The 26460-nt window shown below is 38.3% G+C and overlaps 1 protein-coding gene and 1 long non-coding RNA gene across 2 annotated transcripts; one reads left to right on the forward strand and one right to left on the reverse strand.

Moving 5' to 3' along the window:
* The first annotated feature begins 12378 nt into the window (after nucleotides 1–12378).
* On the forward strand, nucleotides 12379–15647 carry LOC142162697 (uncharacterized). Its single transcript, XR_012693975.1, has 2 exons — nucleotides 12379–14876; nucleotides 15308–15647. It is a non-coding gene; the product is annotated as an uncharacterized LOC142162697 (long non-coding RNA).
* Nucleotides 15648–20707: 5060 nt separating this feature from the next.
* On the reverse strand, nucleotides 20708–21473 carry LOC107795703 (uncharacterized). Its single transcript, XM_016618382.2, has 2 exons — nucleotides 21313–21473; nucleotides 20708–21228 (listed from the first exon to the last, which is right to left on the reverse strand). The coding sequence occupies exons 1-2, from the start codon at nucleotides 21397–21399 to the stop codon at nucleotides 20935–20937; spliced, it is 381 nt and encodes a 126-aa protein (XP_016473868.2). The 5' UTR covers nucleotides 21400–21473; the 3' UTR covers nucleotides 20708–20934.
* Between the last annotated feature and the right edge of the window lie 4987 nt (nucleotides 21474–26460).

The following is a 26460-nucleotide window of genomic DNA, read 5'->3' on the forward strand; positions in this document are numbered from 1 at the left end:
CGCGCTTCCTCATCCTCTGCTCAACAGCCCGAGCCCCCAGTAGCCGCTCCCACGCAGGGCAGAGGGCGAGGTCGAGGCCGTGCTAGAGGTCGAGGTAGGGGCAGATCTCAGCCTCGAGCAGCAACCCCAGTGACGGAGCCTCAGGTTGATTTTGATGAGGAGGTTCCAGCTCCAGCATTTCCGGCGGGCCCAGCTCAGGTCCTAGAGGGGTCTATTGCTACCCAAGTTCTTCAGGATACTCTGGTCCGATTAGTAGGCCTCATGGAGAGTGTCACTTGGGCAGGCTTGCTTCCTGTAGTACCAACCGTCTCTCAGGCTGGAGGAGGGGCCCAGACTCCTGCTACTCGCACTCCGGAGCAGGTAGCTCCTCAGATTCAGACTACAGCGGTTTAGCCAGTTGGAGCAGTACAACTGGGTGTGGTAGCTCAGACCGGTGGTGGAGCGGTTATGTCCATCGATGCTTTGTGGAGACTGGATAGGTTCACCAAGCTCTTCACTTCTACTTTCAGCGGTACATCTACTGAGGATCCCTAGGATTATCTAGACAGCTGTCACGAGGTTCTCAGGAACATGGGCATTGTTGAGACCAATGGGGTCGATTTCGCTACATTTCGCTTGTCTGGATCTGCCAAGACTCGGTGGAGGGATTATTGCTTAGCGAGACCAGCCGAATCCCCAGCCTTGACTTGGGAGCAGTTTACAGTGTTATTCCCGGAGAAGTTTCTCCCCGTTACTCAGAGAGAGGACTATCGGAGGCAGTTTGAGCGCCTCCAGCAGGGTTCCATGACTGTTACCCAGTATGAGACCAGGTTCATCGACTTAGCTCGCCATCCTCTCATCATACTCCCCACTGAGAGAGAGAGAGAGAGGGTGAGGAGGTTTATTGACGGTCTTATTCAATCGATTCGTCTTCAGATAGCTAGAGAGGCTGGGAGTGAGATTACTTTTTAGGAGGCGGCCAATGTGGCCCGCAGAGTTGAGATGGTTCTGTCACAAGGAGGCGGTCATGGGTCAGACAAGAGGCCTCGTCATTCAGGCCGATTTAGTGGTACCTCATCCGGAGGTCGATATTCGTATGGTAGAGGCCATCCTCCTAGGCCCTTTCAATCAGCGCTCCAGGTTTCTCACGGTACTTCAGGTGGTCATGGTCCCCAAATTCAGTATCCCGATCAGCAGTCCTACAGTGCATCACCTGCTCCTATCAGTGTACCGCCACTTTAGAGTTTTTGGGGTGGTCATTCAGGTCGTCAGGGCCAGCAGTCTCAGCATCCGAGGGCTTGTAACACGTGTGGTGATCCGGGTTACATTGCCAGGTTTTGCCCTCGAGAACCATGTAGCTCTCAGCATCAGGGTTCTCGTGTGATGGTACAGGCACCAGGTGCTCCACAGCCCGCCCAACCAGCTAGAGGTGGGGGTAGAGGGGCTAGAAGTGGAGGTAGAAGTACTAGAGGTGGAGCTCAGGCCGCCAGATGTGGAGGCCAGCCAGCTGTAAGCCATCCTAGAGATGTAGTTCAGGGTGGTGGGGCCCAGCCCCGATGTTATGCCCTTCCAGCCAGGCCCGAGGCTGAGGCTTCAGATGCAGTCATTACAGGTACTATTCTAGTTTGTGATAGAGATGCTTCAGTGTTATTTGATCCAGGGTCTACCTACTCGTATGTGTCATCTTATTTTGCACCGTATCTAGTCATGCCTAGTGATTCATTGAGTATTCCTGTTTATGTATCTACACCGGTGGGTGATTCTATTGTGGTAGATTGAGTCCATCGTTCTTGTATTGTGGAGATTGGGGGTCTTGAGACTCGTGTGGATTTGTTGCTTCTAGATATGGTCAATTTCGATGTTATATTGGGGATGGACTGGTTATCACCTTACCACACTATCTTGGACTGTCATGCCAAGACGGTGACCTTAACCTTACCGGATTTGCCCCGTTTAGAGTGGAGAGGAACTCCTGGTCATTCTACCCGCAGTGTTATCTCGTATGTGAAAGCTTGGCGTTTGGTCGAGAAAGGGTGTTTGGCCTATTTGGCATATGTTCGTAATTCTAGTGCGGAGGTCCCATCTATTGATTCTGTGCCCATTGTTTGAGAGTTTCCTGATGTTTTCCCTTCGGACCTGCCGGGTATGCCACCCGATAGGGATATTGACTTTTGCATTGATTTGGCTTCGGGTATTCGGCCCATTTCTATCCTGTCGTATCGTATGGCCTCGCCGGAGTTGAAAGAGTTGAAGGAACAGTTGCAAGACTTGCTTGAGAAGGGTTTCATTAGACCTAGTGATTCGCCTTGGGGTGCGCCAGTGTTGTTTGTTAAGAAGAAGGACGGATCGATAAGAATGTGTATTGATTACCGGCAGTTGAACAAGGTTACGATCAAGAATAAGTATCCATTGCCGAGGATCGATGATTTTTTTTATCAGCTTCAGGGTGCCAAGGTGTTTTCAAAGATTGATTTGAGATCTGGCTACCATCAGTTGAGGATTAGGGCATCCGATGTCCCTAAGACAGCTTTCCGCGCTCGGTACGGGCATTGTGAGTTCCTGGTCATGTCATTTGGGTTGACCAATGCCCCATCAGCTTTTATGGATTTGATGAACCGAGTGTTCATGCCTTATTTGGACTCGTTTGTGATAGTCTTCATTGATGATATTTTGATATACTGCAGTCGGGAGGAGCACGAACAACATCTTAGAGTGGTTCTTCAGACCTTGAGGGATGGTCAGTTATATGCTAAGTTCTCGAAGTGTGAGTTCTGGTTGAGTTCAGTTGCATATCTGGGTCATGTTGTATCAACAAAGGGTATTCAGGTTGATCCGAAGAAGATTGAGGCAGTCAAGAACTGGCCTAGACCAGCATCAGCTACAGAGATTCGGAGTTTCTTGGGATTGGCAGGCTACTACCGTCGGTTCGTAGAGGGATTCTCATCTATCACAGCCCCGATGACTAGGTTGACCCAGAAGGGTGCCCAGTTCAGATGGTCAGACGAGTGTGAGGCGAGCTTTCAGAAGCTCAAAATAGCTCTGACTACGACACCGGTGTAAGGTTCAGGGCCTTATACAGTTTATTGTGATACATCTCGTATTGGGCTTGGTGCAGTGTTGATGCAGGATGGCAAGGTCATTGCCTATGCTTCGCGGCAGTTGAAGATTCATGAGAAGAACTATCTAATTCATGACTTGGAGTTGGCAGCCATTGTTCATGCATTGAAGATTTGGAGGCATTATCTGTATGGCGCGGCATGTGAGGTGTTCACGGATCACAAGAGTCTTCAGTATTTGTTCAAGCAAAAGGAGTTGAATTTGAGACAGAGGAGGTGGTTGGAATTCTTGAAAAATTATGATATCACTATCTTGTATCATCCGGGAAAGGCCAATGTGGTGGCCGATGCATTGAGTAGGAAGTTAGCCAGTATGGACAGTCTTGCTTATATTCCGGTCGGTGAGAGACCGCTTGCATTAGACATTCAGGCTTTGGCCAATCAGTTTGTGAGGTTGAATATTTCTGAGCCTAGTCGTGTATTGGCCTGCACGGTCGCTCGTTCTTCTTTATTGGAGCGTATCCGTGATCGGCAGTATGATGATCCCCATTTGTGTGTCCTTAGAGACACGGTGCAACAAGGAGGTGCCAAGCAGGTTACCTTAGATGATGATGGAGTTTTGAGATTGCAAGGTCGAGTTTGTGTGCCTAATGTGGATGGGCTCCGAGAGTTGATTTTAGAGGAGGCCCATAGCTCCCAGTACTCTATTCATACGGGCGCCGCGAAGATGTATCAGGATTTGCGGCAGCATTATTAGAGGCGGAGAATGAAGAAGGATATCGTTGCATATGTAGCTCGGTGTTTGAATTGTTAGCAGATTAAGTACAAGCATCAGAGGCCTGGTGGTTTATTTCAGAGCATTGAGCTTCCCTAGTGGAAGTGGTAGCGGATCACTATGGATTTCGTTGTTGGACTCCCGCAGACTCGGAGGAAGTTCGACGCAGTATGGGTCATTGTTGATAGACTGACCAAGTCAGCGCATTTCATTCCTGTGGCGGTCTCTTATTCATCCGAGAGGCTAGCTGAGATCTATATCCGGGAGATTGTTCGTCTTTATGGTGTGCCTGTATCTATCATTTCGGACCAAGGTACACTGTTTACCTTGCATTTTTGGAGAGCAGTTCAGCGAGAGTTGGGCACCCAGGTTGAGTTGAGTGCAACATTTCATCCTCAGACGGACGGGCAGTCCGAGCGGAGTATTTAGATTTTGGAGGATATGCTCCGAGCTTGTGTCATTGACTTTGGAGGCTCGTGGGATCAGTTTTTGCCTTTAGCAGAGTTTGCCTACAACAACAGTTACCAGTCGAGTATCCAGATGGCTCCTTACAAGGCTTTATATGGTAGGCGGTGTCGATCTCCGGTTGGATGGTTTGAGCTGGGAGAGGCTCGATTGTTGGGTACGGATCTGGTTCAGGAGGCTTTGGACAAGGTCAGGATTATTCAGGATAGGCTTCGTACAGCTCAGTCCAGGCAAAAGAGTTATGCAGACCGCAAGGTTCGAGATGTGGCTTTTATGGTTGGGGAGCGGGTATTGCTCCGGGTGTCGCATATGAAGGGCGTGATGAGATTTGGAAAGAAGGGCAAGCTTAGCCCTAGGTTCATCGGTCCGTTTAAGATTCTTGATCGAGTGAGAGAGGTGGCTTATAGACTTGCATTGCCGCCGAGCTTATCAGCCGTGCATCCAGTATTTCATGTGTCCATGCTCCGGAAATATCACGACGATCCATCCCACGTGTTAGATTTCAGCACTGTCCAGTTGGACAAGGACTTGTCTTATGAGGAGGAGCCGATAGCTATTCTAGACCGACATGTTCGCCAGTTGAGGTCGAAAAGTTTTCCTTCTGTTCGTGTTCAGTGGAGAGGTCAGCCTCCTGAGGCATCAACCTGGGAGTCCGAGTCAGATATGTGGAGCCGTTATCCCCATCTTTTCCCCGACTCAGGTACTTCCTTCTTCTGTCCGTTCAAGGACGACCGACTATTTTAAAGGTGGAGAATGTGATGACCCAAAAGGTCATCACTTGTTTTAAATTAAATTATGTGTTCTGAGGCCTTGAAAACCTCATTTAGAGTCACCTCGAATTGCATGTGCAGTCTAGACGTGTAGCCGGAAAGCTTAAATATGATAATTTGTGAAGAATGATAAGTTTTGATTATAAAATAAGCTAATTTGACTTCGGTCAACGTTTTGGGTAAATGGACCCGGACCCGTGATTTGACGGTTCCGGAGGGTCCGTAGGAAAATATGGGACTTGGACGTATGTCCGGAATTGAATTCCGAGGTCCCAAGCTCGAGAAATGAATTTTTTAAAGGAAATTATTTTCTGGAATTGTTTAAAGAAATTTGAAATGAAATTTGATTAGAACATGATGGTATTGGGCCCGTATTTTGGTTCCGGCGCCCGGTATAGGTCTTATATATGATTTAAGACATTTCTGTGGAATTTGGTGAGAAACGGATGTCATATGACGTGATTCAAACTTAAATTGCAAAATTTATGTTTAAAGAAGTTTTGAGAAAATTTCATTGATCTCGAGATTTAATTTGATGTTCATGATGTTATTTTGATGATTTGATTACACGTGTAGCTCCATGTGATGTTTTTGAGTTAGTATGCACACTTGGTTTGGAGTTCAGAGGGCTCGGGTGAGTTTCGGGTAGGTTCGGGATGTTTTACACTTAAAACCAGAAGTTGCAGGTCTCTGAACCTGCAAGTGCGATCCGCGGTCGGTTTCGTGCGGTGCGCGGTGGAGGCCTGTGTGGTGCGCGATCGGCTTCATGCGGTGCGCGGTGGAAGCCTGTGCGGCCGCAGTCCATTTCGTGCGGTCCGCACATGGCACTGGACCACAGTACCTCATGAAGGCCTGTGCGGCCACAGTCCATTTTGTGCGGTCCGCACAGGGGGTCTGAGGGGGGGGTATAAATAGACGGGATTTTTAGTCATTTTTTATTTTTCAAAACCCCAAAAGCATAAGATGCGATTTTTCAAACAACCTTTCTTCTCCAAATCAATTGTAGTCATTTTTAACTAGTTTTCTTCAATCATTAACATCGTTTAACATGATTTCAACTTCAAATCAATGATTTTCATGGGGGAAATTGGGTGTTTTGGGTAGAACCTAGGTTTTTCAAAAATTGGGGATTTGGACCTCGATTTGAGGTCCGATTTCAAAACAAATTATATATTTGAGTTCGTGGGGGAATGGGTAATCGGGTTTTGGTTCGAACCTCGGGTTTTGACCACGTGGGCGCGGGGCGATTTTGACTTTTTGGGTAAAACTTTGGAAACTCATTTTCATGCATTCAAAAATTGATTCATATAGCGTTTATTGATGTAATTAAGTAAATTGTGGCTAGATACGAGCGAATTGGCGGTGGAATCAAGGAGTAAAGCTATAATTGAACCTTGAGTTGTGTTCGTGGCATCGAGGTAAGTGTTTGGTCTAACCTTAGCTTGAGGGATTAGGAGTTGTGTCCTATTTGCTATTTGCTTCTTGTCGAGTACGACGTATAGGCATGGTGACGAGTATCTGTATGTTGGTGTCAAGCATGACCGTGAGTCTTATATTGTGATTTTCATGATTTCGTTGTATTATTCATGCTTTGGTGAAGATTTCTAATTGTTGTATAAAGTTTGTGGAAAGAATTGTGACCTATGCACTGTCACACCTCCTTTTTCCGCTCCCGAGGGGCGCAGGGGAGTTTTTTCCAATTAAAGGACAATCGAAACGGGATTGGTTTATTTATTTCAGAGTCGCCACTTGGGAGGTTTAGGGTGTCCCAAGTCACCAATTTTAATCCCGAATCGAGGAAAATAATGACTCTATATTACAGTCTGCGTACCAGAAATCCGGATAAGGAATTCTGTTAACCCGGGAGAAGGTGTTAGGCATTCCCGAGTTCCGTGGTTCTAGCACGGTTGCTTAACTATCATATTCGGCTCGATTATCTGATTTTATACAAGTGTGATCTTATGTGCAAAATTTAACTTTTAACCATTTTTATCATTTTACTGTTTTTATCAGGAATTGCAACGTTGTGAAAATGTATCGCGAACCGCGTTACAATCAATGTACCCGTGGTCGTCGACACACTTTGACTCCGTTGAGATTGGGATTTGGGTCACATCAATGCGCACCCGAGTTTAAGGAAATTAAATTATTAAAGACGCGCCTAAAGCGACTAGCGTATTTATTTTGGGTAAGACCGTGGAATTTTACTAAACGGTCCATCCCAAAATCCAAATAATTTCTAAAGCAAATATTTGCTGAGGGCCCCACAATTTGTATTTTTTATTTGGCGAGGCTCATCTCGTTCTTTATTTTTTAATGAATTTGCAACGTCATGGACATGCATCTCGAACCACGTCACAATCAATGTACCCGTGATTAGAAACACATTTCGACTCCGTTGAGAATTGGATTTGGGTCACATAAATGCGCACCCGAGTTTAAGAAGGTAAGATTTATTAAGGCGCGTCCTAAAGAGTCTAACGTATTGTTATTTTAGGAGGGTTGTGAGATTTGCTAAACAACCCGTCCTGGAACCTAAATGCTTCGATAATATACATTTAAACAAGGGCCCCGCATCTGCACGTTGTGTTTATTTTCATCGAGGCTCATCTCGTTCTTATTTTAAAAGGATATCCTATAGCAACTACGTTTCTTATCGCGTTTGTCCTTATCAATTGAAAACATTAGATAGTCCTAATTAATTATATGCTTGCAAGTTGTTTGTAACAACATTCAGAAATGCCTAAAATCAAAAACGAGGCTGTCCGAACAAATAATCACGGGCCCAAATCCAGCCCAAGCGTGATCGGCCAGATCTGGGCCACTGCTTGTTCGAAGCAGGCCGGCCTGGCCTGTTTTGGCCTGAACTCGACCTTTGTGAGGTTGAGGCCCTGAATTTGTGTTCCGGATCTTAAAACATGGTTTTAAGAGTCATATATAGCAATTTATTGGAAAGGAAAGAACTTAGTTAGTGTACGAATTTCATGCTTGACATACATTACAGGCTTATACTACACTTTTGAACTAAATATGAGATACAAACTACTGCCTTGGGCATACTCTCATCACCAACCTATATGCACATTCTAGCATTCAACTACCATACATTGACATTTATAGGCATGAGACTAACTCTAGTACCCAGAACAAAAATGTAAAACTATTACACATTGCATGAATATTTAATGTAACAATCTATATCTATAAAAAAACATTCTTCAGGTCTTTCCTTTACATTCATGCTCAAATTTCCAGCTACATCTGATAGTGTCTTAGGTGTGTACCTGGTATAGAGGAACAGAAGAAGAAAGGAATGATCAGCTGGGCAGTATGCAGTACATACAGCAGCAGCAGACACACAGCAACAACACATCAACAACCAACTAAACCAAGTGTTTTCCACAGCCACAGATAACCAACAATATCTCCCAGAATACAAGGATTAGCAGATAGTCGAAACCAAGCCAGCAATCCCAGGAAAGAGTAAGGAAATAACAGCAGTAACTGAGGGTTCAAATGCAGTAAGACTAACAGTTCAACAACCACAAACAACTCAGCCAATGCAAGCAACAGAACTTGGCCAAGACAGCTTTGACCAATATGCACTCTTGTACAACTTTCAGGCAGTGTTTGGTTACAATGTCTATTGGAAACTACCTTGTGTTTACGCTATTGTGATTTGGGACTCACTAGACCTCTCTTCAGACTAAAGTTTTTTTTCTCTCTGAAGACTCAAAAATCCAGCCTTTTGTTTTCTCTTTTTCTGAAGACTAAAAGTCCAGCCTTTTGTTTTCTCTTTTTCTGAAGACTAAAAGTCCAGCCCTTTTTCAGTTCTCAAATGGCCTATTTATAAGCCAAAGTGACCAAGTGCAGCTAAGCTGCCCCCATGCTGCAACTTGCAGCCTGCCCCTACCCTGTTAAACCCATGCTTGAGCATCTCTTGATGCCAGCCCCTCTTGTTCCCCACGCCTGGTTTATTCTTTAATCAAGGATTATGGGCTTATTTTAGTATTCCTTTTAAACCCATACTCTTGTGTCTTGTCCCCCCATTGGCATTAGTTTAATCCTAATTTAGTACCCCATTTGTCAGCTCACTTAAACTAATTACTTCTGTTCTTTTTAACACCCCAGAATACCCCTGTCAACCTTGATTATTACTGCCCCTGCCTATTGCAGCATCAGGGCATTTTTTGAACTGATGAAAGTTCGAACTCAAGACTGCCTGGGCTGAACCTTTTCAGTCAGTTTTATAGTGCAAACAAACCATTTCAAACAATGCTGGGGCATACAGTCAGTGACAAAGCTCAATTAGTCATGCGACATTATTAGCTCATTAGATTTATTAGTTATAGAAAGCTAATCGACGATATTTATCGAGTCGACTATACTAATTATAACAGGTAATAATCAATCGCTCACATAAACAATATGTTTAGGGACCTAAAGGGCATCAGACAATTTTTGTTCAATTACTGGGGCCTATATGAGTTAACTTATCTGACGATTAAACTAATCGACGATCATGTTTATCACAGAGTACATTCAGAATACACACATAGAAAATCAACCAACCAAAGAAAAAGGTCTTTAAAGAGATGAAAGAAATCCGAATGAAAAATAACAAAAATAACAAACAAACCCAACGAAACATGCTGACCACTTAATTAAAACTAACACAAAAGAAAGGAAAACGTACCGAAAATGTTTAAATCAAACAGACCCAAATCTGATTCATCTTCGAACTTTTGAGGCCGAACAAAGTTTAATCAGGGTGTTCTCACATGAGAACACCTTGATTAAGTTCTATTAGACCTCAAACCCATGTCCAAACCGGCCGGATTCCCTAGGTGCATGTGTTCTAAAGTCTGGATTTCCAGATCTGATTTTTAGAGAGTTGTGGGTAGATTCGGACCAAACCAAGCTTGGTTTGGTCACGAGGAAGGTCAGGGGAGTATCTGGTATGAAGATGGGGTGGTTTGGCATAGATCCGGGTTCGACTCAAATCTTCAAATGAAGATTCGAGACGAACGAAAGTGATTCGAGGCTCGTGGTTAGTGGATTCGTGTTCAGGACAGTGAGGTGGTCCTAGGGTGTTCAGGAGGCGGTCATCGGCGTTCATGCCGCCGGCTTTAATGGCGAGGGATACTGGGGCGGCTGCTAGGGTTCGAGGATGAGAAGGGGTTGTGTTTGGGACGAGGGTGTACAGTGGGGAAGGTGGGGTTTGGTTTGGGGGGCGTGGGGTGTAATGGAGAGCTTATATATGTATTGAGGGTTTAGATCCTGGCCGTTGGATCAAGTGAGATCTATGGCCAGGATCCATCCACTTAGGAAAGACGGTGTCGTTTGGGCGTGATGGTGGGTGAGACCGGGTAAAGGGCATGGATCGGGTCATGTTGACGGGTTTAGAGGAGGGCCTGGATCCGTTGGATCGATGGGGTTGGACGGCTTAGATCATCTTGCCTGAAACGACGTCGTTGAGGCGAGTTGAACAGCCTGATCTGGACCGTTCGTTTGAATCAGATCAATGGCTTTGGTAGGGACGCCGATACGGCGTCGTTTGAGTCCGTGTTTGGGCAGGCTCGTCTTGGACTGGATCAGTACTTTGGTTTTGGGCCTTGTTTCGGGGCCCAAATCAGATTTTCCTTTTCCCTTCTCTTTTTTTTTTCAAATTAAACAAAAATTCCTAAAACAATGTAAAAATTAAAATAAACCTACACACATATTGAGTGATACCCACAACGATAAACACACATAAATGAAAAAATAAAATAAAAATAAAAATGGTTAGCTCACAGCTGAGAACGAACGATGCACACATACACATTTTTTGAATTTTCTTTTAACGACAGGCATTTTTGTATTTTTGTTTGATAATTCCTAGATGCAAAACGGACAGACCCATAAATGACTAACAACACATGTCACGGAAAACTCGAAAAATTGTACCGCGAAATTATTTGTCACTATTTTATTTTCTTTTGGAGCGATTGCTCGTAAAGCAAAAATCACGTGCTTACATGCACATTGAGGAGTGTTGGCTCAAGTTGTATAGTGAAATTGTGAAATGAGTTGTGAAATTGTAAGTGATAATCGAACCTCTACAGCATTGGCTCGAGTTGTGAAGTGAATTGTGAAGTAAAATTGAGAAAGAGAAGAGATCATTATGTTGCTACCCTTGCCGGGCTATTGTTGATTTATTTGTTGTTCCCTTGCCGAGATTTAATTGTTTAACTGTTGTTCCCTTGCCAGGATCTCTATTACTATTTTATTTATTCCCTTGCACCTTTGCTTGTGATTGTTGTTTGGGTGAGGAAGAGTGTTAAAGCACGAAGGGTGATGCCCTGCATTGTTTGTTATTGTAAGGAAATAGTATAAAGCACGAAGGGTGATGCCATGCCGCACGACGTACCATTCCGTGCCAATTCTATTGATTATATGGTGAGAAAAGAGAGTAAAAGCACGAAGGGTGATGCCGTGCACATTTTGATTATATGATTGTTTTGGGAGTACGAGAGTAAAAGCACGAAGGGTGATGCCGTGAAATTGTTGATTTCTGCTTCCTTGTTGATATTCTAGCTATGTTGTTTCTTTCCTTACTTGATGCCTTTCTATTCGGAACTATTATCTTCCCCACAACATGTTTTCCCCTCCCACATTGACTGGTTATTTTTCTGTATTTCTTTTTCATTGTACATACATTTGAACTGCACAGGTTTATTTGGTAGTCTGGTCCTAGCCTCATCACTACTTCACCGAGGTTAGGCTAGATACTTACCAGCACATGGGGTCGGTTGTGCTGATACTATACTCTGCACTGTGTGCAGATCTAGAAGCAGCTTTCGGACAGTAGTTGGAGGACTTCCTTCAGTCCATTCGGAGACCCACGGTAGACCTGCAGGCGTCCGCAGGCCCTGACGTCTCCCTTTATCTCTATTTCCTGTTTCTTTCCTTTTGTTCAGAAATAGTGTATTGTATTTCTTCAGACCTTGTATGTAGTAACTCTTAGACAGTCCGTGACACTGTGACACCAGGTTTTGGGGTATTTGAGGTTTTTAAGAGTTGTAATAGATGTAACCTTAAGATATATAATTGTTGACTTCCGCTTATTTATTAAAAATTTCGCTTTTATCATATTATCGACTTGTGTTTGTTAAAAAGAAACAAAAATAAAAGTATAGCAAGTAGTTAAGGTTTGGCTTGCCTAGCTCCCATTAGTAGGTGCCATCACGATTCTCGAGGGTGGTAAATCTGGTTCGTCACACAAGGTGTACTTCATACTATTTCTCCCATTCCAAACGCGTGTGCTACTATTTATTAACATGTGTATTTTCTATCTCCTATTTCTCTCCCATCCTTTCTCAATTTATTGACAAAATTTTCTCCCCGACATTACTGCATCCTCCTTCGCCATTGATGCCTCTACTGCTATGCTCTTCTCTGTGATTTCCATTTGAATTTGTTTCTCCTCTCGCTTGGTGTATTGGCGATTGTTGCACATCGATGCATTGTTTATTGAGTTTTTTTTTTTTTTTTTGAAATTGCTCAATTTGATTTCGAAGTGTCTCTGGTGTGTGCTTTATTTTTTTTTTTTAAATTCTGGTGAATTATTCTCTATTCTTGCTTTCTTTATGTACTCTGTTATAGCGACTGTGGTTTTACTGGGTATCTGGTAGTTTCTTTCTTTCAGATAGTGGTCTTATTAGATTTTCACTTGCATTGGTAACTTTATCGGATTTATACGCTGATGTACAGAGGGTATTTGATAATATGCCTAATAAACTGATTTTGCACTGCACGTGGAGGAGCTATCTGCAGTCTTTTCCTCTTTCAAATAATGGTGTAAATGCATATTTTATAAAGAAGTAAACATCCTTCTAACTACAGCTAAAATATGATTAGAATTGTGAATCAACTATAATTTTAATTTTTATTTAAAAGCTGTAGTACCCCAAATGATTATAAAAAGAATGAAGAAATAGGGTAAAAAATAAAAAGAACCTCAAAGTAAATTGAGCCACCTATCCAAAAGTTTTTTTCCTGTTGTAAATTGAGCTCTACTTCTTCACTTTTCATTCCAAAGTTACATGAGATTTTTCAGATTGTTAAATATATTTAAACATTATAATAAGCAAAATATTTGAATTTTTTTGTTCTTTGGTTATCTGCTAGAATTTGTATCAGTGTGCTTTTGTCACCTTAAGCTCTACTAATGATTGTTATATGAAGATTTATTTGAGGCTCGAAATGTAACCCATAAATGATTGTATATTTCAGACAAACTTTGGTAGGAAGATATTCATACTCACAACTCTTAACTCATTTCTTAATGCGTCTGACACATTAGATTTACATGTCATGACATCCTTCTTCATTAGTAAAGACCAGTATTTACTTTGTTTTCTATGCATTTCATGACCTCATTCAGAACTGACACTGACACTGTTGTATATACATACTCTTCTTCAGTGTTGCCAGTTCTGATGATTAATACTTCCATTTAAGATGTAATAATATACTTTCTTTCAAGAAATCGAACTTGAAATCAGTCCCCAAGTGTGGCTTTACATCTGAATGAATGACTTGAATATGAGGTTCAACTATTTAATTTTGCGTATTTATCTGGTACTTTTGGAATCTTTCTAAGGAAAAAAAGAAGAAAAAAGTTCAAAAGTAGCAGAACTATTGAGAATTATCTCTTTGTTCACTTAGAAGACAATGGCGACAAATGCATGCCTTATCTTTGTATGTCTTAGCAAATGCATCCCAACTTCATGATTCGTCAACTACTTCTGCCAAGGGCAAAGATATTGTTGTCCACTTTTGCATATTTGGAGCTGGTAAGTGAAGAAGTATGGTGTCGAAATTTTTAGATTACTTTAAACATCACACTTATATGATAATTGTTTATATGTTAGGATGGACATAAAAAAACGTGTACTGAACAATGTAATTCTAACTTTCATGTCGTCACGGAGAGGTTTGTTTTATCTAAGCTTAGAGTGATTTGAGTCATTTATTTTCTTTAACCTTTTTACATTTTGTAAAATCTTAAGGTGCAATGCTACAACATTGAGTTGTCAGAATACTACTGAGCTACTGAACAATTATTTTATGCTCAATGCTATACTAAATATGTATACTTTATGGAGCCACAAGATTTGAACATGAATAATCAGGACTGGAAGCACTTTGTAGGTCACCATATTAGTCATTAATTTAGGGACTTGACTCTTATACCTTTACCTTTTATGATGAAGTAGTCGGGACTAGAATTATGCCTTCTTTTCTGGCTTTGAACTTATGGAGCTTAGAAAGAGGTTTGTGGATGTTAACTATTCTAGGAAAAGTTCTAATATTGTGAGACATACTGTGACCAAAAAACTTCATAGAAGTGGACCAATTGTGTAATTAGACATGGGTAAGTTGGCTCTTTTCTAATATCTGATTTATAATGTCTGCCTTGCAGGTACTACGTGATACTAATAGATTAAGTTATGTTATTCCTTTCCTATCATCACCTCATCATCAGATGAACGAGTCATTTCTATTATTGTTGAAGTTATGTCTTTCTGCTCTTGAAAGCACAAAAGAGATTTCCTTAATTAGTCTCCCAGTGCAGTAGAAAAGAAGCTCTTTCCCCTGTTTCACAAGCATAATAGTATTACATCCGAAGATTCATCCATCGCTCTATAGAACTTATTGGAATGTGAGATAGTTTCAAATAGCAATATTTCAGCTACAGAAAATTTCTTTTGAAAAGGTGAATTACAGCTTATGGAGAGAAGTAATTGATTAGCTTTGGATTCACATTCAGATCAGTTAGAATTTGAGGTACTATTCCTAAAATGAATATAGTCAGTTAAAAGTATGGGATGTTACTGGCTTTTTACCATAACTACTACCTCTCTGTCTCTTTTTTCTCTTACACAGCACGAGATGGGTAGAGTAGTATTGTATTATGAAATAATTAGAATATGAAAATGCATGCCAAATACTTATAAAATGTTGCTAAATCATGAGCCTTTGACTTTAGAAGTACTTTACTTGATCAGCTAAACTAAATTAGAAAACTCGCAATAACTTTTTCAGCAAGAGGATGTAGTTACAAAGTGATCTACGGGACTTATGATCTATTTTATCACTCGAGGAGACTAATAACTTAATATGCTAGATATTAAGTGTAGTCATGCAAAAGTGGATAAGATTCATATACTATGTGTTGATGGAACATTTGGTTATCCGTAAAGTTTTTCTCTGTGTAGATTGGGGGCAGTTACAATGGAGTCAAGTATATGACAGGAAAAAAGCTCATGTGCTGATCCGTTCATTCAATTGCTATATAAGCTGAAGTAAGAGATACCAAGAGATACTCTTAGTATGACAGAAGAATAGCTGTTGTTCTGATCCGTTCAACTTTTCAATTGCAGTAAAAGCTGTAGTAAGGGATACATCCAACTGATGCATTGTTGTTTCTATGTTTAGTCACGGGGAACTTGGCAAAAAATAACTCTAACGCTGAAAATAGTATTGCAACTTTTCCCCTCAATTTTAATTATCCAAGGATATGATATTGAGCTGGGTAATTACTCCCACTCATTAGCATAATAGCTTTGTGTCTTACTTGCACAAATTATATTATTCTTCAAACAAAGGAAAGCAAATTTATGATATCTCATAGCGGTTGGGCCCGTGCTGCGCACTTACTAGTAAATAAATATGATACAGTTTATCTGCTGTATCTATTGCTTTAGATCAAGTTAAAAATATCAAACAAATTAGGAGTTTTTATAATAACTTGATATTTTGGTGTACTTAAAATATATAATAAAGAACTATATTTTACTTCGTCTGTTCCCGTTTACTTGTCTACCTACTTTGTATTTTTCTTTAAATAAATAATGAATGAAGTATATATTTTACCATTTATAAGAATAAATTTCTTAGATGGTCACCCAATTTATGAAATCATCTTATCAAAGTCACGTTTGTTTTCTAGGGACAAAAAAGTTATTCAACTATTGTTTATTTAAAAAATTAATACCGCATTTTTGATATATCATAGTATCATATTTTAAAACCTTATTTTTTAATAATAAAACTCATTAATCCATGAACCTTATGCCCATCTAAACCCTCCAATAAGAAAAAGGGTCTACTTTAAAAGACCCTCAATTTCCTTGCAACGATATATACATCTCTCTCTCTCTCTCTATTATAATAACCCTTAGAAAAAAGACTCAAACTGCAACAGTGCTGCATTTGTATATTAATGGTTGTTATCGACAAAAGAAAAAAAAAAAACTATGTAAGCATATAGCATAGAGACGAAATCACATAAATCGGCATTTTTTGTTTGAAATTTTTAGAAAAATTGCTTCTTATTTTAAGTAGTCGTGTGATCCCCAAAAAATAAAAAATCTAAGGAGATACTAAAAAAAGGTACTCCAGAGAACTTTCTTCCATGAAGTTTGTTATGCAATTTCTTTGAATAAAAAAATTATAACGACAAAGCCTTTTATCTGCAGAAACAAATAGAAGAAAAAGTACATAAAATACGCATATACGAAGAGATTAAATTATAGGCCCAGTTGCACAAACCATAGCCACAAACAGAGAAAACCGACTCAAACACAAACACCCGAATATGAATAGACTAAGGAATTCTTAAAGTAGACCCATTTTATTAGTGGGTGGGTAAATTATTAGAATATGAGATTTTAATAGAGAAATTTTCATAAAATACTATCTTTTAGTGGTAATTAGCTATCTATAGATACCATTTGCTATATTACGGATTGTAGATACGTTTTCTGTTGTTATAAGATGTATTAGATGTATTTAAGCTACTGTATTCATGAATACAGTACCAAAAATTGGCGTGAATCAGGGAAGTCAAGCTAATCAGTTGTTGTAGTCGCCAGTATTCATGGCGTGAATGTATTCGGCTGTATTTGACTGTATTCAGATTATTATATTCGACTGTATTCACGACGTAAAGCAGGAGATTACACTATTTTTAAACGGAAAGTGAATCAATTAACATAATAGACTCCTAATATAACTCAACAAACTCAATTATAACACACAAATTTTGTATTTCCAGGAATAAAAAAATTCTCAACTGAAAAATACCCCAAAAATATAGCAATTTTCAGAGAAATTATATAATACATCTGAATACATAAATTATATTAATTAAAAAAAATATAAATACATTCATGGCGTATAGCGAGACAGTGAATACAATGGAATACATAGAATACAGCGGGATACATTGAAATACAATGGAAAAAAAGACAGTAAATACAATGAAATACATAAAAATACAGCAAAATACATTGAATTACAATGAAAAAAAAAGACAATGAACACCCTGCTTTGAGTTTGCCTTTTCCTTTTGCTGTTCGACTGACGAAACATTTTTGTATGAAATTGTGACCTACGGTTTCGATTGATGAGGTCAAGGGTTTGGATTTTGCGATTTCGGTTATTCGCATCATCTTAATTTCACCGCGTAATGCTCAAAACCTAGGATGAATCTGGCTCTGCAATGAAAAGTGAAAGTGATGATGTAATTGGAAACCCTCAAAAACCCTTCTTGGGTCGCGGCAAATATAGAAATTAAAAAAGGAAAATTTTCATGTATCAAAGTAGAGAGAGAGAAAGAAAATAGTATAACTGAATAGCGTATTTAGTGGCTTAAGAGTATGAGATAACCAAAATTAGATATTTTGCTATAAATATTAAAAGATATCTATAGAATATAATTTTTTAAAATGGTTGTCGACAATAAATTTGAGTCGAGAAAATAAAATCAAGACCGAAAATATCGCAACAATCGTAGTATTTTATTTCGAATATTTGAGTGTACAATCTCTATGAATCCTCTGATTCTTCTTTTCAATAGTAAATAAATTCAAGGGCGTTTGAACTTGATCTTGAATATGTATTTGTTTCCACAAACGATGATCTTGTTCTTGAGCTTTAGCTTGATCGCTTGACCTTGACCTTGATTTGTTCTTCGTTCTTGAGCTTGAACTTGATTTGTTCTTCGTTCTTGAGCTTGAACTTGATTTCTTGAACTTGATTGCTTGAAGCTTGAAACTTGTAGAGAAATTTGCGGTGTTTGATCCACGAGCTCTCTCTTGCTTCTTGTTATAACTTCTGGTGTGTTTTGGGTTATGAAGACCCCTATTTATAGTTGTGGAAGGGAGGAGTTGTGATAAGAACAAACTCTTTCCAATCAATCAAATTGAAGTGTGACATGACTGCATTTGATTGACCAAAACATGTCACTTGCACACGTGGCACAATTTCATTGGCCTTTTAGTGTGACTTGGCATTCCTTGTCCTTTTGACGCGACATGATCCTATTGGCTCTTCCGTTTGACTTGGCGCGCCACATCATGTGACACGTGGCACCAAACTGGGCCTCTAGGAAGATGATATCTTGGGCTTAATTAAGTGAGCTCATCACTTTAGCCCAATTAAATGGGCTGGCCCCAATAGATTAAAACTTATTTATTTAATTCATATATATTAGACTTATATAATTAATTCAATTATATTAGCCCGTATATTTATTTGGACCAATGTATCTTGAATTTAAAATATAATCCAAATTCTTTTATGGATTTAAAATTTATATGCCTATAATGGTATTTATTTAAAATAAATAAGGTGTTAACCTTTGCTATAGGAGGTAAAAATTCCATTAAGATGACATGATATGTCAAATATATGTTATTTATTTTCTGAGTCAAACTATAATAGTTGAGTGATTTTGTAGGCATAAAAGAAACAAAAATGACTACAACGATGTTTTCATAAGTTAGGTTATCATCCAAGGAATTTACTCGCACCTATAATAAATGAATTGACTATTAGCATTTCAAAAAGAAAAAAACTCTTGAGAACTGATTTAAGAAATGAATATTTAAAGATAATGGTAAGTTAAAAATTATATTTCTCTTAAAATGGACAAGTAAAATAGAAAAATATAATTTTAGTATAGAACACAAATAAAAAGAACAAGGAAGTATGAAATAAGCACTAATTTGTCAAACACAATTTTATATAAAGAATAACGATCTAAAAGATACCTCCTATATATTGAATACATAAGCATCTTCTGGTTAAGGCGCTTTTCAATAATTTTCTCGCTTTCAATATTTTGGAGATCAGTTTTGATATCCAAATGGCAAGCTGATCTATATCATAACACTGAGTTAATTTGTCTGCAAGAGTTTAATTTTGATTAATCTTACAGGCGAACACTTTTTGCCATTTTAAGTTTATAAACTTGTTGCTAGAATAAGGTGGATACGCTACGCATTTCTTTTACACATGACGATTTTGCTGTCGTTGGGTATTAAGGTGAAATTTGAGCTTTTCTGAGGCAAATTCATTCACCTGAGGATTCCCAATTTTACAATTTGATGTTTTAAGGAGTGCTAGTATATAATCTGTTTCTAGGCAGAAACTAAAATAATTATTTATATGTTAAAATTTAAATATTACTATAAATTACATTAATTCTTCTCAAAGAAAAATATATTTTTGAAATTAAGATCAGATCACACTTCACATATTTTTTTTTTTTAAGTTAGAAAAAGTAAATAATTACCACATTAATTGGAACGGAGCGTGCAGTGGTTATATGTTAGTAAGGAATTAACCATCCAACCATATTTCCGCTGGTTTTCACTTTCTTTAATCTTTGCTTTTCCTTGTTCTGATCCTGTCATTTCATGTTTTTTGCCCTTATAATAGCACCTCCTTATATATATATATGTCAAAATTTATGCAATTTCCTCAAATGAAGTAGGTAAGTTTTATTCAATTACTTAATAGACTGATCTTTCGCCAGAGGAATTGTTTTATAGAGTTTGAAATGCGAACCCATTGGAAGTGCTCTTCAGCACTTACTACTATTTACCCAGATATCTGCTAGGAGAGTTTTCCTCGTTACTGCCTTATTATTATTATTATTATTATTATTATTATTATTATTATTATTATTATTATTATTATTATTATTATTATTATTATTATTATTATTATTATTATTATTATTATTATTATTATTATTATTATTATTATTATTATTTTAATTTTAGTAGACAAAAATAAAATCTCTGACAAAATTCTTGCTTCCTACGTACATCTTTTTGTGCTTTTGAACCCCGTGACATCCTCATTAATTTTTTCCCGCTAGAGCTAAGATTTGCTACTTACAAATCCCGTAAATAAAAAGATAAAAAAATAATCTAACGCGTTATCTTTAGGGGGCGACGCAGCTGTGCTGATGCTAATGAGACGACCATCCCATGCTTAGCCAACATCATATTTTGTAGCATAAGAAAACATCCTTCAGTTATTGTTAGATAGGTCTAATTAAGAAAAGAACCAAATATATATACGTACTCCCTCCGTTCCAATATCTAATTTATGTGAAATTGTTTAACTGAGCATTGAATTAAAAAAATGAAAGATTTTTGGAATTTGTGGTCCTATTTAAATCAAAAAGGGGCCCAAAGTATTAGTGTGGATATAAAAACTTCTCACTGAAGATAAGGTGGTAAGTTTAAGCTAAATTGTTATCAAATTTAGGGATGAGTCATTCTTTTTGAAACGAACCAAAAAAGAAATAGGTTCACCCAGACTCAAAAGAGAGGGAGTATATATTATCATTAGTTTCTAACAATATCTGCCAGTCAAACATTGTGCATAATCAAACGCCTATCTCATTTTATAAAATCTAACTAACCAATTACACAACTGAAACTGCAAATTTTACACCTATATATGAAATCACTAAGATTAATTCCCCCCCCCCCCCAACACACACCCCACCAACAACAACTCTCTCTCAAATTAAAAAACTACTTCAGATATGGCCATGAGAAGGAGGGTAACCTCCAAGAGGATACGCAGGAGCAACAGTACCAGTAGTTGGAATGGTAGTACCCACTGGATCATGGTGTCCTTGACCTCCAACCGTAGGAGGAATATGGTGGTGCCCTCCAATTCCAAGATGATGAGCTTGCTTCGCTTGCAACTTCTCCGCCGCATGGCGAGCTTTAGCTTGATGCAGCTCCATTTTAGCTTCTGCTTCTTTTGCTTTCCTTCTCTCTTCTGCTATCGTTTTCTCTTCCTTTGTCCTTGCTGCTGCTTTCTCCGCCTGTTAACAGGAAAAAAACCCTTCATATTTAATTTCCATTAATAGAAAGAAAACACTAAGTTAAAGAGTATTATTAATTCGGACCTTTTCTTCAGCTTTGGCTTTGAAAATATCGACATGCTCTTTGCCAGCGGCAGCTGCGTTGCTTACTTTCTCCTTCACAGAATGCATCTTCTTCTTTCTTCTTTGCCTTGCGTAGAATTCTATAGTAAATTGAAGGTTCTGCAGTTTGTGGGGAAATAATTAGTACTATGTGTAAAGAAGCTATAGAAGCCGGTTGAATTCCAAGAGTGCTGCCACATGTCCATCATGCAACCCTAAAGTCCTTGTTTGCTGCCACATCGACTCTTTTTTTTTTGATTCATCTTTATCCGAAGTTCTCTAACCTAATTAATAAATTTGCATTGCACAAAATTCATTTAAAAATATACTTCATTCATCTGAATTTATGTAGGTATTTAATTGGACGCGAACTGTAATAAAAAATAAAAAATTTAAAATTTATAGTCTAAAATAAACTATAAATATTTATGTAACCGTAAATCAAATCATTGAAAGTGTAATAGATATTTTAAAAATAGATTATTTTTAAATAAAAAAATGATATTCCTTTGAGGCTCACTAACAAGGAACTAGAGCCACATGCATAAATTGGGAGGGAATATCTTTTTACTATTCTATACGTTCTAATTTATGTGAATCTGTTTGACTGGGCACGGAGTTTTAGAAAAATAATTTTTTTTTGAAATTTGTGGTCCTAAACAAGTTAAAAAGAGGCCCGAGAGTACAAGTTTCTGCATTCTTACGGTTGACTTGATGATCTCTAATTAATATTGAAAGAATCTTATTAATTTTTTGAGGTACATACGTTAATCATTACATTAAAATGACGAGGAAACTGTTTAAATTAATTTTAATTTAGTAAACTAGAAAACAATAGATAACATGTTATAAAAATGAAAGTTATTTTTATTAGTTATAATCCTTCTCTATGGAAATGTTTTAATGGATTTATACCTTCAAACTATTTTCTCTTTATGCATTCCCTGGGTTTTGGTACGTACATGAACTTCTTTAAATTCGTCACCCATTTTTGAATAGCAATATTATAAACTATCATTAATTAGTTCTCTGCATTTTTTGTTGTGTTTTCTCCACCTTTTCAATTGAAGCGTATTTGGCACGAGAAATACCTTTCAACAGCATGCAAACTGGCTATGCTTTATTTTCTCATATACATGCTCAAAGTATCAATGTATATATTTTAATTTCTTCAAATCCAGAAAGCACTAGCTAGTGGTAATATAATAAACCTCAAGATGTTGAAGTTTGGCAAATTTGTCCCACATTGGTGGGCTCTTGAATTTTGGGGGGATTTTCCCCCTATAAAAGAAGGCCTAATGTTTAAGATTTAAACACACCTCTCATTTGCCTTCTTATCTGTTTAAGACATTCGTATCTTCTCTCTTTAGTATTATTTCACTTGTATTTTTGGAGTGAAATAAAATATTGGTTGTGTCCGAGGAGTAGGCAAAATTAGCCGAACCTCGTAAATTCTGGTGTTCCCTTTATTATTGTTTTATCGTCTTATTTATTATTTGGTGGCTGTCATAATTTTTGGTATAGTAGTTGTGACTTATTCACACTATATACATTTGGCTTCCGCAACAATTGGTATCAGAGCCAAGGTACTGTCTAAGTATGCTCTGTGGTTGCAGCATAGTCTGATCTTCCACATCAGAAAAGATTTATCTTGGTAACTGTGTCAAGATTCTGTCTTAGTATGCTCTGTGGTTGCAGCTTAGTCTGATCTTCCACACCAGAAAGGAAATAATCTTGATTTGTGTTGTCAGCTATTTAATAATATTTGTGTCAAATATGGGAGACAATAAACAAGAAGAATCTACATCAAGTGTCAACAATACGTCATCATTGGCATCTTCGCTTATGACAAGAATTGTGTCAAATGCGAAATTTGCGGTCGAAATATTTGACGGGTCCAGACATTTTGGGATGTGGCAATGCGAGGTTCTAGATGTCCTTTTTCAACAAAGGCTAGATCTGGCCATTGAAGAAAAGAAACCAGATGTTATTGGAGAAGAAGATTGGAGAATTATCAACCGTATTGCTTGCGGTACTATTCGATCCTACCTTGCTAGAGAGAAGAAATATCCATACACAAAGGAAACTTCTGCAAGTAAATTATGAAAAGCACTGGAGGATAAATTTTTGAAGAAAAATAGTCAAAATAAATTGTACATGAAGAAGAGACTGTTTCACTTCACCTATGTTCCTGGTACCACGATGAATGAACATATCACCAGTTTCAATAAGTTGGTCACAGATTTGCAAAATATGGATACAACTTATGATGATGGTGACTTGGCCTTAATGTTGTTGGCGTCACTTCCTGATGAGTACGAGCACCTTGAAACTACTCTACTCTATGGAAATGATGAAATTTCTCTCAGAGAAGTTTGTTCGGCTTTGTACAGCTATGAACAAAGAAAGCGAGAAAAACAGAAGGGCGGAGAAGGAGAAACACTGTTTGTGAGGGGTCGTCCTCAAAATCAAACGAGGACAAAGAAGGGAAGATCCAAGTCAAGATCCAGACCCAGCAAAGATGAATGTGCCTTTTGTCGAGAAAAAGAGCACTGGAAGAAAGACTGGATTCTACGGTATATTCATAATACTGTAGATGTCGGGTTAATTTTTTTAGCAGGAAGACAATTAGTCTGTCGTTGGATATTGTGACTCAGATTTTGCGGGTGATCTGGACAAACGAAGATCAACTACTGGTTATGTGTTTACTTTTGCAAAGGCACCAGTTAGTTGGAAGTCTACTTTGCAGTCAACAGTTGCTTTGTCTACAACAGAGGCAGAGTACATGGCTATTACAGAGGCTGTGAAAGAGGCAATTTGGCTTCAAGGATTGCTAAAGGAGTTTGGTGTTGAACAAAAAGGTATCACAATTTTTTGTGATAGTCAAAGTGCTATTCAATTAGCGAAGAACCAAGTGTATCATGCAAGGACGAAGCACATTGATGTTCGGTATCATTTCGTACGAGAAATCATAGAAGAAGGTGGAGTCACGGTGAAGAAAATTCATACTACAGAGAATCTTGCTGATATGCTGACAAAGGTGGTGACTGCGGTCAAGTTTCAACATTGTTTGGATTTGATCAACATTGTTGAAAACTGAAGATTAAAGATGAAGACATAATCAAAATTTGTTATTGAGAGAAAATTGAAGATGTGGAATTTTGCCAAGGTGGAGATTTGTTGAAGTTTGGCAAATTTGTCCCACATCGGTGGGCTCTTGAATTTTGGGGGGATTTCCCCCCTATAAAAGAAGGCCTAATGTTTAGGATTTAAACACACCTCTCATTTGCCTTCTCATCTGTTTAAGGCATTTGTATCTTCTCTCTTTAGTATTATTTCACTTGTATTTTTGGAGTAAAATAAAATATTGGTTGTGTCCGAGGAGTAGGTAAAATTAGCCGAACCTCGTAAATTCTGGTGTTCCCTTTATTGTTGTTTTATTGTCTTATTTATTATTTGGTGGCTGTCATAATTTTTGGTATAATAGTTGTGACTTATTCACACTATATACATTTGGCTTCCGCAACACAAGAAGCTGTTCCTGTTGAGCTCTTTGATAGTTCCAAGCAGCTAGCTAGTAAGAGAGGCAATATATGGTCCACACAAATTTATGACCGTAAATAAGAATAATGAGGCTAGTACTCGTCTCGCTGGTGTGAATATGAATAATTGTTGACATATTCAGTGACAAATTGGTAGCACAACTGATCAGCATGCATGGTTGACCAAGCTGTGTATTCTTCAGTGCTGCCTTGATTTCTTTAATTTTGTCGCATCTGTCCTCGTTGCAAGAAGATATATATAGTTGTAGTTGCAGTTACAAAATGTTGCAGCATTTTAATTGGAGCTCATTCGCCCAATGTTAGATCTAATTGGGAAGCACGCAAAAACAAAAACAAATACGCGAAAACCTATGATAAATGTACAAAATTATTAAGAGCAAAAATAAGAAACGGTAGTCATATTGTGCATCGATCGATCTCATATGGAGAAATTAGCAGAAGTGATTCTGGTCCCATCTCCGCCAATGGGCCATGTTGCTCAGATGGTGGAGTTAGCAAAACTCTTAGTCCACAGAAACCATCAGCTCTCAATCACCCTCCTCGTTATGAAACTCCCCGATTGTTAAAAAATTAATATTTTTAATATCTCAAAAAGGATGAATATTTTAATATTTTAATATCTCAATGCTTATGAACATTGAATGGGTATTGAAATTAGTTACATTTTTTGTAATCTTGAAATTGACCAAAAGGTTTGTCCGTTTGCTAATATTAAGTGTGATAGTGATTTCCTTCAACTTTTGAAAAGAGTAATTATAACAATTTCCTAATTTCTTTAATTCTTTGCCCATTCACAGTGATACGTTTTCAAATTCTTAGGCATCAGTTTTCTTATTGAATTTATGGCATTTAATTCTTTGCCTTATGTTTTCAAATTCTCGGGCATCAGTTTTCTTATTGAATTAATGGCATTGAATTCTTAATGATTCTCAACTTTCAGATTTATATCTTTGGTTTATATATAAACCTATCAACTTGTGTTCATGTAGTAGAGTGAAAAAAGCTAAAAATCTTTTTTTTTTGTGTTGGGTTTTCTTCTCGTAAAACTTTGTTGTTTCTGCTCCTAATTATACTAGAAGAGCTTGTTGAATCCTGGGGGATATGCCTAATATTATGTATCACGGTATGGGCGAAATATCCTTAAGGACAGTGTCCTTGACACGCCTCAAGCTAAACCTTTTATTCTCCATAATCATTTCCAACAATCTTAAGGATATTTTCACGTTGTTATTATGGAGAATAACGCTACTAATGTTGTTGTTGTTGCTACTACACCCGCTGCACCTACTGTTTCTGTTGCTGTTCCATCGCTAACATGTGCCAAATCTTTTTCCGATGTTTTGAAAGTTGCGGTTTTTGGTGGAGATAATTTTAACCGCAAGCACGCTGTTGTTGACAAAGGAAAAGAAATTGCAACTAGAAGCAGCCTTGTGGAGGAAAACAACCGTCAGAGAAAATCAAGTAACATGTATGACGAAAGAAATGGTTATAAGCCCAAAACCAACAATCAAACCTTCAAGGAAAAAAGCAACTGCTTTGTGTGTGGCAAATCTGGCCACTATGTTGC

Source organism: Nicotiana tabacum, chromosome 8 (genome assembly GCF_000715075.1).
Source record: "Nicotiana tabacum cultivar K326 chromosome 8, ASM71507v2, whole genome shotgun sequence".
Taxonomy (NCBI): Eukaryota; Viridiplantae; Streptophyta; class Magnoliopsida; order Solanales; family Solanaceae; genus Nicotiana; species Nicotiana tabacum.